The 13,586-nt window shown below is 32.3% G+C and overlaps 1 protein-coding gene across 1 annotated transcript; it reads right to left on the bottom strand.

Moving 5' to 3' along the window:
• Positions 1-1,390: 1,390 nt before the first annotated feature.
• LOC107951973 (respiratory burst oxidase homolog protein A) lies at positions 1,391-9,139 on the bottom strand. Its single transcript, XM_016887171.2, has 14 exons — positions 8,345-9,139; positions 8,088-8,247; positions 7,800-7,848; positions 6,958-7,071; positions 5,455-5,877; positions 4,319-4,702; positions 4,100-4,195; positions 3,756-3,871; positions 3,246-3,413; positions 2,971-3,130; positions 2,687-2,884; positions 2,359-2,487; positions 2,078-2,156; positions 1,391-2,001 (listed from the first exon to the last, which is right to left on the bottom strand). Exons 1-14 carry the CDS (start codon positions 8,946-8,948, stop codon positions 1,892-1,894), a joined length of 2,790 nt encoding a protein of 929 aa, XP_016742660.1. The 5' UTR covers positions 8,949-9,139; the 3' UTR covers positions 1,391-1,891.
• Positions 9,140-13,586: the final 4,447 nt, after the last annotated feature.

Below are 13,586 nucleotides of genomic sequence, written 5' to 3' on the forward strand. Positions count from 1 at the left end.
CCGAGGTGGCCAACTAGCAAGACGACTTGGACTTGTTTTCTTAAGCATATGATTTCTAATATTTTAAGTTATTTTAGTCCGGATTGTAATAAGGCCTATTCGCTAGATATTATTTCATTTTCATTACTACGCCTTGAAACTAAATACAAACTGAATGTTACTTAATTTTTTTCTTTTGAAGGGTTTTCAATGAAAACAAGGTTTTCGATAAAACACTTCAATGTGACAAGCTAGATTCGGCCATAACATCCGGGCCGGGTTTGGGGTGTTACACCCCAACTGTAAATGCACGTCTTCTAGAGTGATAGTACACTCGTCACATGGAAGATGGAATGTGTGCGTCTTGGGTCTTCACCTCTCCATTAAAGCACTTACGAGTTTTGGGTTCAACTTACAACCCCAGCCTACAAGGGCCACATGCCAAAAACCGGTTTCCCTCAAGTATGGTTCGATCAACGGTGATGGAGGACCAGGTACATTACGAATATAACATTGTAAAATTCGATGTTTTGCCTATTTACGTAAAAAATATAAAAAAATATTAAGTTGAAATATAACAATGAAAGAAAAAAAATTTTAAACAAGATTGAAATTTTTTACAATTTATTCTTATCATTTGCAATTGATTGATAGAGATGCTTTCGTTATCAAGACAGATTAGAGACCCGACCACTACTAATTACATAGAACGTGAAATAATTTTTAATAAAAAATATTTCTTGAAAATATTAATAAAAAATCGAATAAAAATAGAATTTTAGTAAAAAAATTTAAGAGAGAATTTGATAGATTTTTTAGAATGGTTTGAGAAATTTGTTAGAGAATGTTCTGAGAAATTAGTAGGTGGGTTTATAGTTTCTTTCTTTCTTCTTCTTCTTCTTTTTTTTTTATCTTTTTATTATCATTGGAGGGGCAACGACTATTTAAAATAGTCTTTGGAAGTGACCGTTAGGGAGGGAAGTGCTGAGCTGGGCGCGTTTTTCATTAACTATTGATCAGAAGGGAAAAGCTCTTCCAGCTGCAAGCATTTTTCTGAGTTTTTCCTCAAAATATTTTCAGCTTATCAAAAAAGACCAATTCCCGTAATTTTTCAAAAATTTAATTTATTTCTATAATTAAGAAAAACGACTTTATTTAGTAATTTAGTACATTTAGCAACTATCTTTATTTTATTTTATGATTGTTAGTACTTGTAAACCCGCTTGTTTTAGCTTATTAGCATTCATGGCAGTAGAGAAAAAAAAATGTTTTAGTATTATTTGATAAGTGTATCAAAAGTAACGTGTATAGTCAGTAAACTTTTTGGGGCAAAGTCCGTAATGGTGACACTCATTTACATTTGCAAAGGAATACACTGAAAACCATCTTGAAATTATTACGAAAAAAAGTGTGAAAAATAAACGGTATAATCTGATTCTTATTGTAAACAAAAAGCAAGGAATATTCCCCTATATTATGTAAAAATGTAAATAGCAGCTTGAAGTCTCCATCACCATCCAATTTCTCTACAAGGATTATTCTTCTGGTAATATTATGAAAAGTTCAAAAAAGACAAAAACAGAAAAGCAAAAGACTCCCCCCCTCCCACCTCAACCTCAAGGCTCTGCTTTTCAAAATTGTCTTCTTTCTTCCTACCATCCTAATCCACCCAACCCTGCCTCAACCATTCCATTGCATCTGTACCGCACTCTATCCAAAAGTGGTTCACCTCTGAATTCCATGTCATTTCTCTTTTCTTTTTTGTGGGTATCCATGGATACACCTAATTCAAATATATTTTCTTCTTTTTGACTTTTTCTACTCTAAGGCTGTACAAAAACTCCTGCTTTCTTCGGTTACTATTGAAAATAATTTTTAGGGCTCTGAATGAAGGGTTCTATTTAATTTCTCTTTAGAAATGCTCCTTGTGGAACTCAAATTTAGTGCAACTTTTTTGGTTGAACTCGTAGCAGAGTTTGCTTAGTTCTTTAGCCAAAACCGGTGCTCCGCAGTAAAACACTCCTGCTCCAACAACACTAGTATTAGAGGAGTTGCCATTTTATTCATTTGAATAATTAAAATAGAATTGGGGGCTCACCTATTCTTGCGTTGCAGTGCTTGGAACTTAGTTTGGAGAGAACGTTCTTCCATTTAGGCCTTGCAAAATGGGTCCGTACCTGTTGATGATAATGTCAAAGAGGAACTGTTATTTTGTTTAAAGAATTAGAATATGGGTGATGGGAGCCACCCATGATAAAAATGCAGGAGGAATTTTGTGACAGAGATAGATTGCAGAGTCTTATCAATAAGATTTTGGATGTGAAGTAGTGGGATTATATGCTGAGAGAATGAAGATGACAGACAACAAGATGAACTTACTCTGGTGCCTGAAACTATGTCAACGCCATTCTTGGCATGATTTAGTGCTTGGACCATGGTGATCAGAGCTGAACGTGCATCTCCTTCCTCGTACACGCTTGTCAAATAGTTGTGCATTTCAATGACACCCTAGTCAAAGTGACAAGTTAGTACTTCCTAAGGTATTGTTACGTCTCGTTGATGTCGTGCCTATTAGCTGGTATTGTTACCAAATGAGAGTGACTAAGTTTTGAGAGACCGATGGACATTCAAAGATAGGAAAATGAGTGTGACATAATCAATGAACATTATGAGTAAAAAAATTTATAAAGCTGATTAGTTCTTTTACCCTTTGATCAAGATCTGCAACTTCATTCATGACTCCTTTGAACCAATCAAATGAACCTTGCTCCCTGGTTACCCAATAAAAGTAAGCATTTGTCGTCTTAAGAGTTTTCTTTCGTTTCGGTGAAACTCGGTTGGGAGCAGTTGATTCATTGCTCCCATTACTTAGGTCTGATGTGCTACTGGTATCTGAGGCCAAATCCTGAAAATAAAGATGCATTATTGTGAATCTGATATCGAAACAATGAAAAAGCGTGATTTAGCTGAAGTTATGCACGAGTTACTTACCGCCTGCTCCTCCATTTTGACAATGTTATTAAGCAGATCTTTTAAAATGCTGATGAATGGTGTTGCACCAATTCCAAGTCCCACCAGTAATAGGACGTCATACTTGCGATAGTCTTGAGCCGGAGCACCATATGGTCCATCAATTAAGAGCTTTGGCAAGCTGTTCTTGGACAAGAATATTAATGATCTAAAAGTTAATGATTCCTCCAGATTCTAAGTGCTTTTAAAACAAGAGAAAATATTGAATATACTAGGACAAATCAAATAGAGCTTACCTTTTCTTAGTCGTCTCATCTGCTCTTAGAAGCCCACTTTTCCCAGCTACAGGAGGTTCACAAACCTCTGAGAATAAGCGCTTAAGCTCTTGCGTCCAGTCACCTAGCTGACGGATATGAACACTAAGGTAGTCGTCACCAGGAGCGGAAGTGATAGAAAATGGATGCCTGGTACACAAATAGACAAGCTCATGAGTTCAGAAAAACTTGCATAATGCAAAATATATCCAACCACCCTGATTCAGGATTGGAACTATTAGTATTTTAAACTTTCATTTACTTCTTACAAACCAACCAAATAAGACGAACCTGGTTCTATTACTATAAAAGGGCTATTTCTGATATCAAACTGAATCTGTTTCTGATATAACTAATGTCCATTTTCATCCTATCTATTAAGTGTTAATAGAGATATTGGAAATTCTGAGAACATTTTAGTAGCAACAGGAGGAAATGAAGCAGCTGAAATCACCATCAAACATGATGGATATTTTTAAATGTTCTACTTACCATTCAAAGGGAGAGACAGCAGGGCACTGGACAAACATGTACTGTCCACTCTTGTACCGAAATTGAGGTGGTTTAGACATTTGTAATGTGAGAACACCTCCTGGATAAATTGCTACCTATCGAGAATACAGGGGTATAGGAAGATCATCGGTCAAAATATACAACACCCTGATTTTAGACCCTAATTGAAGGATTCATCCAAAAAGGATCACAGAGAAGAGCAAATTTAGTAAAAAATGGAGTTTATGCTTCCTAAGTTGTCTCATTAAATGTTTCTATTTTTTTTTACATTTTCCTTGGGGCCGTTTCTAATTAAATGGAAAATGCTGTCTATTTATGCTTACCTTCAAAAGCCGAACAGTATAGAAACCAGAACGGAAAAATCTTAGGACCCTTTCTCCAGCATATAACAAAACTGGAACAGCTAGGTACATCCAAGTCTGCAACCATGAATTGCATGCGTTACGTTAAATTACAGTTATAGTTACTACGAAAATAAAATAAAATACTGCTGTTAGAATATTTGTAATCACTTGAGAAAGGAAAAAGATTTAAATATATACCGTCTTACGATACCATATGTGCACGAGATAAAGGAAGACACCATGGATGATGAGCAAGATATAGACAATGACAAACAGATGATGTGAATACCAAAAAGCATTGAAACCTGTGATTCTATCAAAGGGTTTCGGCAGCTTAATCAGGTTCCGCCTAAACCATTTTGTTGCTAGTATAAATGCAATTGCCATGCAGATAACCATTAAAATCCCGGTCACTCCTTCAGGTCCTTTTACCAGGTCCATGTACGTTGGTTTACGAGATCCAAAATCATGGAGATAGTGGCTATATTCATCAGGAGTAGAATTGATAAGCCTCGGAAAATCACAGGCAAGATGGTTACCGGCATGGAGAATGACTCCAATAACAATCGCTGCAGCTATTGTCTGCACAAATTCAATGAGATTAAGAGGGAACATCAAAATGCAGACAGTAGATGAAGCCTAACTAAATGCATATTTTGCACTTTTAGTAACATTTTACCAAACATAGATCCTGGCTACATCATATCCATATTGAAACCTAGTTGGATAGCATCATAGCAGTAGTACAATATCAGCTGACCAGGTTTTCGTATAAGCCAATGCTTTTGGGAACACGGCCAAAAATATTAAAATTTTAACATTATATTAACTTATAATTTCATAATTTTCTAACAAACATATAAGCAATTTAATCATTTTGGGTTAGCAGCACAACCTACCCTTTTGATTCACCTTTGACTACAATGTTTTAATCTAAAATATTAATGAAAGTTGGTCAAGGACTAAGGTGATGTTTATAAAATAACAAAATCAATTAATTATTTTTCTTGCACTTATAAAAATAATGCATTAAATGATTTTTCAAAAATTAATAACTAAATAATTTTTTAAGTAACCTCTTTCATGGTAGTACACTAATTCTTTACTTTTGACAGCATACACTTTACCCAAAAAAGGATTGAGATCTCTTTGGGTGTCAACTTTGGCTGCATGAACGTGTAATGCCCCCCACAGAAATAGTATGTATCATCACTATTAATATGATGGCTGAAAATAAGCCCTAGTGTTGACTTCTATCATCAAGTCCCCACCTGGGACCCAGAGAGTAAAACGTAAAAGAAAAGCAAAAAAGAGTTGGTATACTGTTTCAATACCTTATGAAAGTTGATATTGTCGTCAAAAGGCACGAAGAGACCCAGCTTTGTGGACCTGAGCCAAGTAATGGTGTTTCGGCACACGGGCAACAGAATAAGAGCCATGTTAAACTTTAGTGTCTCAGCTGCTCCTTTGGCAGTGAGGACACAATAATGCATGACTACAAAGGCACCGTTTTGCTTGTATTGAAGGAACTTCCAAATAAACAGCCCTGTCATAATCATAATCCACAGTGACAAGACCCATATCCTCTTCCAATTTTCTTCCAAATAGTACAAAAGTTTGGTGCTCATTCTTCTGATCCTGCTTTTCTTTCTTAATCCTTGTAAGTTTTGGCTAAGGGCTTGGCTTGTGTAGCTTAAGGCTTGACTATAGCTCAGATACGTGTCTTTTTGCAAGAGAAGTGTCTCCAGTTGCCATAACTGCATCATTTTCGTGCGTCAACATCCACCAAACTAAGCAATTATGGCAAATGAAAATCATATTTGATTCGGACAAGTTTTAGTCATGCAAAGGACAAGATTATTTTGATTCTATCTACACCATCAAAAACAATTATGCAGAACGCATGCGTGAGTAAGTGAAGAGAACGCGTATTGGAGACCGGAATAGCCAGAAAGCAAAGTTCACATGGGAACCCAAACTGATCCGCCATTTGGCAGGACCATGAGTTCAAAACATTCAATCATGGGATAAAGAATTGGTCAGGACTCGGTACCCTTTCAATGTATGAGCAAATAACGACAACACCCTTTGCTCATTACCCAAAGAAACAAATCAAGTTCAAGCCAAATGCCAATAGCAACCTGACAAATTGCTTTTGATCTTACTTCCTATATCTCAATTATCAAATGGAGAGAAAGCAATTTGCCAAACTGAAAATTAAATGCAGCCATTATTGATTAGATAATCATGTTATCTGAGATATTAAAATGGAAAACTCACTATGCAGTAATCTATTTTTGGTTGTATTAATCCAACCAATAATTGCTCAAGGTATTGGTCAGGATTTAGAAAAGGGAAGTACTAAAACTGTTGAACAACCTCAAATGACAGTTACTGTATACCAACATAAGATAAGTTGAGCTGTCTCTAGTTAAAAGCTCGTTATTCTTGCTTGATCAAGCTTTCTTCGTCGCGGTTGAACAAAAGCAGAACCGGATTGTTGGAAAATTTGATCATTTTTCGCCTAACAATAGACTTCAGAAGGAAAAAGTCCAATTTAAGAACTGTTTTTCATTTATATAAATATATATAATATGCAAAGTTCCTAATCAATGTTGCTTGATTCAATGGATATCTTACTGAAACTAATTTCAAGGATAATTAATTAATTATCTCAACATGCTTTATTCGATTCTAGAATATTTTTCCTTTTAGTACCTCAGAATATTAAATAATAATAAGACAGAAAAAAAAGGTATCATGGCTAAAAGCAACGAAGGAACATTTGGTAATATCGAAATATCAGTTTACTGATATAAATAGAATAATGGACCCACCTCAATGTATCCAAGTCTTTCAGGGTCTAACTCTTCCATGATCAAAGCTGCATATTCTTCCGCCTGTTCCTTCAATCTCGATAGCTTGTTTGCTGATGCACTTAGCATTATAATCTATGTATCATCAGGAAAATAAAAATTAATTCTAATTGTAGTCTATATTAAGGGTTAAAAAATTAAAAAAATCATTTTATTATTTTATTTTGAAGGTATTTATATTTTTTCATATTTTGATAAATTTTGAAAAATGGATACATAATAAAAATTATGGAATTTAAACCTAAAACATAATATTGATTATTATTTTTTACTCATTTTAACCAAAGTGATATTTCACTTTATACTAATTAAAATTATAATTTAAATAACCAAAAGGCCCTTAAAAATATAAATAATTAGTAGACTTTTGAAATTTACAGATGGTGACATATGAATATATTAATTAAGGATTTAGAGGTTAATGGTTGATTAGGAAATGTATAAATAATTGGGAAAAATAAGAGTAAATTCAGAAAAATAAGATTGAATCTTTTAATGGAAAAACATTATTCAGTAATGAGTTTGTAGTGGTTGGTTTTTGAAGAATTTCTTGTGATTTTAGGTCACCCAATCCCTGCCTAACGTTGATTATGTTATGGTGCCCCAAATGACAACCTGTAATCAAGTTTTTAATTAATCCCATAAACTACGAAAATGCGGCCTGAATTTTCTTTTAAGCTAAAAATTAATTTTAGTGGAATGGACAAAATTTTTGGTTCATGCACGTTGAATTAGTTTAAGGTGGCTCTGCCAAATCCAATTTTATTTTAAAAAATGGAATATATCTATATATTTGGTTTTACCTCTTTTACTTCAGCCTCAGTTATTCTACCATCTTCATTCTTGTCCACCCTGTAGCATAAATTCAAAAATAAATTAATATAATAATCATTTAAAAACATCCTAAAACGACGATTTTGTCCAATTTTTTTTTTATTCTTTTAGTTTCCAAAATTATGGAGCGAATCTTCAACAGAGAGTGTGCTTTAAGCTTTTACTTTAATAACTAATTTAAAAATTGATTAAATGAGTTTAGAAGAAGAAAACACATAATTAATTCAAATTAATAATATTAGTTTAACAGTGCGTACATATCGAAGAAGATCTGGAGGCGAGAATCAAAGCTTTGATCGGTGATTTGAGACCAGTATTCATAAAGTTCTTCTTTATTAATTTTTTCAACTTTTAATCTTCTTCGTCTGCTCAATGCATCGAACATCTCCAGCGCAAATTCCTTCGACTCTTTCATTCCTTAGAGAAAAGTAAATCGATGAAAAAAAAAAGTTACTAAAAAAGTAAGCGTTCAAGAAAATTTGATTTGAAAAACGAAAATAATGAAATGAAAAACCTATGCATTGTGCGAAATCGGAGCGAAAGAGGAATCCGTCTTTAGCGAGTTTGTTGAAATTGTTTTCAACTTCTTCCCACGCATTGGCTTTATTGTTACTTATAAATCTTAATCCACGGAGTGCTTTTTGAGCGCCGGAACGTGTCCGGTCAAGTTGAGCTCGCTGCTTTCTTAAAGCTCGAGCGGCTAACGCCGAGTCGAATCCGGATAAAGCTTGAGCAGCGTGTCCGTGTCCCCACGAGAACTTGCGTAGTTCGGCTTTCAGCTCTTGCGAGAACTGCTTAGCTTTAGCCACGGCTTCCGCTTTCAACTCTTGCGAAAACTGCCGCAATCTATTCGAAGAGCTCCGCTTGATCGTCGGCGATCGTGAAACGGAGGCGGATGCTGGAGTATCGGTTCCATTGTCGACGTTGAGGACGGTGGCCGGTTCCACGCTTCGGAGTATGATGGTGTCATCATCTTGAAGATCGAGAGTGACCTCGACGAATTCCTCGGCTGAGTTGGAATCAGTCCCAGGCGAGGTTGATGAACTGAGTGTGGTTTTGGAGGGAACGGTGTCTGAGGCCCACCGTCTCTGGTGGGTGGGTAAAGAAGCACCTCTCATTGAGAGAGCCCAACAACTGTATTAATTATTACTTAGTTACAGTTAATAATGTAAACGGAAACTAAAGGGGATGGATTAAATTAAGGTTTAGTTATAGAATGAAAATGGAATGAGAAGGAGAGGAAAGGCGGAGGGAATCCGAAGGAAAAAGACAATAACGCGGAGAGAAAAAAGACACAATATATTGCAGGGAGCAAAGCAAGGGGAAACAGATTTATTTATACCTTGGATTTTACATGACACAATATTATTATTAATGAAATTTGTATATCGCCTTAAAATATATAAACTAAATATTTTTATTACCATAACTCCATCTATTTTTTTTTAAAATAAGAAGGAAAGAAAGTCATTTATATATATTTGATGTTTGGCTTCACAACTTTATACTAATTTAGTTTGTTTGGAGAGTAACTTAAGAGTTAAGAAACAAGTATTAGCAAGTAAATAAAAGATACTGAAATTCAAATGAAAATATTTTTTACTTAATTCCTATTACCACTTTATATTTATTAAATTAAATTTGTTCAAAGATTATTAATTCAATTTTAGAGAAACATTTTATCATATACTAGATTTTATGATGCGGATGTGTTCAATTCTTAAATAATATTTTTTAGTTATTTTATTTAAAAATAAAAAAAAATAAATTTATAATAATATTAATTATCAAAGTAATGGTATTTTAATAATTTCATAATTGAATTTATGTAAATATAATATAGATATAAAAAAAGAGAAATGACAAATTCTTTTGGAATAAACCGGGATATAATAGCTTTCCTTTCTCAATTTCACTCTTAAATTCAAATTCTTAAAAATTTAACTACTGTATAATCTAAATTTAGAAATTTAATTGAAAAAATAACTGTAAAATTATATTTTAGGGATAAGAGACATTAGGAAAAAATTGGAATAAAGAAATGGGGAGTTGTTATCGTGGTGGAGAAGTTGACGGCAGGGATGGATGGTGGGGTAAAATAGAATGAATTACAACCTTACAGCTTTCACTCAATTAAATTTGACTTCACTATTTGTAACGTAGTCTTACCCCTTCATTAAGCTAAAGAAAAAAAGAGAATCTTTATATTCATGTTGAGGCACGCTTAATTAGAATGGTTGTTTCTTAGGAAAAGCAAAGATTCTGTTGAAAAACAAGACATATTAATAGAAACATTGAATGATTACTATTCTTAAGCATGTTTAATTTGTAACTTGAAAAACCCACAACATTAGATTCATACAAATATATTTAAGTTTTACAAATAATGGACCGGAGAAAGGATTGTATGAAATTATGATTCCATGTCATTCTTAACCATTTTTAACGGGAGTATGACAAATCAGATTTTTTTTCTTGATTTTCAACTTTTTCCTCTTGGAAAAATTCAAATCAAATTAAAAACACTAAAAATTAAGAGAAAAAATTTGATTTGTCATTCTCCTATTAAAAATAGATAAAGATAACATAAAATCACAGTTTTATACAATCATTTATCTAATAGACAGTTTATAAATTTTATTTTCCCTTCAACTACCCATTTTGGATTTTTTTATAACTTTTAATATAAAAAAATGCTTACGAGAATTTATATATACGTATAGACTTTATTAAAAACTTCTTTGTCCGAAATTGTAAGTAGTGTGATTGTTGTTTCATCTTTTATATTTTTTTCATTCATTTTTAATTTCCAATAACAATTTTCTACAAGCCTTGTTTGAAAAGTAAAAGAGTTTGGAAAAAATTATAAATTTGAAAAATTAGTTTTGATAAAAAAAATAAGACTAATTTACTAAACAAGCAGACCTCGAATAGGATTTTTTACTCTGACTCAGCCCAGTATTTTGTTGTTGTTTCATTATTGTTTTGTTACTATTTTGTTGTTATTGTTTGGATATTATATAACTCTTTATTTTATTGTTAATTTTACTACTATTTTGCTTGCTAAGTTGCAACATTTTATTGTTATTTAAATATAAAAACTTTTTTTAATGTATTTTCAAATTTGTTAGGAAACATTTATTTTATTTTTGATGTTTTTAATATATATGATGTATTATATTTTTAAATTTGTTTTTGTATAAAAATAATAATTTAAAAAAATTAATATGGGTGAGCAAAGTCAAGCTCAAATTTAACATTTTTAATCTAGATTAAGTTTGGATAGAAATTTAAGTCTATTTTTTGACTCAAGTCGAGTCCAGACTTAGTAAACAGTATTAATAAATTTAAATTTTAATAATTTAACTTCAAAATATTACAAAAAAAAATAAAAAATAAAAAAAACACCCACTAAACTATGAAAAAGAGATAAAGGGGTTATGAGAATTTGGACTTAAATATATATATATATATATAAACTTAGTAGTTAATACACTACTAATAAAGATGAAATAGTGTGATATATTGTTTTTAAGTAAGCAAAATTTTGGCATATTTAGGGAAATGGTGGTGTTGTAAAATAAGTTGACATAAAAGCTGCAATCCAAGGTCTGTATGTTTGGATTGAAGACAAATGGCAAGCCTCTCATTACCATTAATTTAGTTCACTTGCAACAAACAAATCTGTCTTGCATCATTACTGGATATCTATCCCATCTCTACATATATAATAAAACAGCTTCCATCCAACACAGACATAATATCTTTATTTACCTTTTCATATTAATTCTTCCAATTTTATAGCCCAATTTTTCTTTTTTAAGGATAATTATAATTACAATAAAATTCAATTAAATTAAAAATCGAAATATATTAAACTTGTTTTCACACCCCGTAACTAGGGCAAGTAAAGATGTTGACCTATTTAGTTAAAAGAGAAAACTACATATTATGTCCCTCTAAAAAAATATTATGTAATAGTCATTTTAACCCCTTAACTAAATAATAATATTATAATTTTAGCCCCTATTAAAAATTAATATCTCAATTTAAGTTATTTTGTCGCATCTCAATTTTATAAGTTTTTCTCACCCCAACACTAAATTCCTAGCTTCGTCCTAGTGTTTTCATATACTATATTATGGACCCAAAAATTATCAAATAATGGCAAAAGATAGGGTTGTTCATATAAACCTAGAACTATCACAATGTATGGAAATGTAGTGTTGATGTACAAACCAAGTTTTTTGAATCAAGTCCAACCAGCATGCAAAAGGAGGAAATTCTAGAATGAAAATGATGTCCAAACCATTATGCATCTTGCAATTATTTTTATTTAATAGAAGGCAGATTCTACAATTTTCATTTGTAAACATACCGGTGAATCTAACCCCATCAGAAAAATGTAGAAAATACATGTTTATACTTTGAATACCAAGTTAGAGGTAGTTTAGCAGTCAATTTTTGAATTGATGACAACGCTCTATAGGACTTATAAAATATATGTGAGTTAATTCACTAAAGTCCCCAAATTATAATTCGGGTTTTAAATTGGTCCCTAAATTTTAAAGTGTTCTAATTGAGTTGTCAAAGTATCAATATTATATCAATCCGATCCTTGCCTAAGCCTAGCAGTTAATTTAGATGTTAAATGCCAATATAGATCTTACGTAAAGCAATATTTAAAACATCCATATACATACAATATTCACAACTTGGATCTAAGATGTTAAAAAAAACATTGTTAAGTTTCAAAACTGAGGACTATTTGCCTTTTTTCTTTTCATTTACATGTGAGGTCCAACCTCCAAATTGTATGAGCAATAGATATGCATGTGTCTATAGTTTGATCCACCTATTTTAAATATGGTTAATATCATATTTCTGCCAGCATTTAACCTCTAATGTAATGGCTAAAATGATAGAAAGACCTGAATGATACGATAGAAATACTTTAAGGGCTCAAAAACATTTTTGAAGTTGGAGGATCAATTTAAAATCTAAACCATTGATTAAGGACGTCTAGTGAAATAAACCCTATATGTATAAAGATATTTGTTGTTAAATTTCTTCATCCTCCGATCCAAACCAAAGAAATTGTGCTGCTTGTCCCTCAAGGCATAGATGATGCAAATGCAATCTTTCTAGTCCTGGAAAGGAATATCCGGCTGATGACAATAATCCATTCACCAACCAACCAGTTTACTAGAAAAGCCCATTTTATTTTAACTTGGAGCTGTTTTGACACTACTAACATCCCCATTAATTTTTGTTAATTTCAAACAAAACTTCGGTTTTAGTTTTGCCTACATGGAACCTCTCTGCAATTGGCTAATGAAATTCATATGGAAAGGTCAGTTCGTGGTTCTTATTAATTTCAATATAAATATGTGCATGGTTAGTTGGTAGAAGAATCAAAGTAGGGGAGTAAACCCACCTAACCCATTGAAACTTGAAATTCTCACTTTCTATTGTTTCAAATCCATCTTCACCACCTGAAAACTATGAAGAAAGTGTTTGAAAGAATCTCTCTCTCTTCTTTGTTTTTTCCCTTTTATAATTCCATATTTTAATTGCTTTATTACTTTGCTCACAAATTTATTTTCTTATATACACCTACAGATCTTTACATGTAAAAATTTACATTAATTTTGCTTTAAACAATAATTTAATTTACAACTTAAGCAAGAGAGAGGATACCTTCCACTGGTACCATTAAATTAATTAGTTTTACATGTTTTTTCTTAATTATAACT

Source organism: Gossypium hirsutum, chromosome A02 (genome assembly GCF_007990345.1).
Source record: "Gossypium hirsutum isolate 1008001.06 chromosome A02, Gossypium_hirsutum_v2.1, whole genome shotgun sequence".
NCBI lineage: Eukaryota > Viridiplantae > Streptophyta > Magnoliopsida > Malvales > Malvaceae > Gossypium > Gossypium hirsutum.

What these genes read in the sequence shown, in the direction of transcription:
- LOC107951973 (XM_016887171.2), bottom strand. Translation starts at nt 8,948, where the DNA reads ATGAGAGGTGCTTCTTTACCCACCCACCAGAGACGGTGGGCCTCAGAC. An exon ending in GCTGTCTCTCCCTTTGAATG is followed by an intron (nt 3,414 to 3,755) that starts GTAAGTAGAACA and finishes TTTGTGTACCAG; the next exon opens with GCATCCATTTTCTATCACTT. An exon ending in TCAAAATGGAGGAGCAGGCG is followed by an intron (nt 2,885 to 2,970) that starts GTAAGTAACTCG and finishes CTTTATTTTCAG; the next exon opens with GATTTGGCCTCAGATACCAG.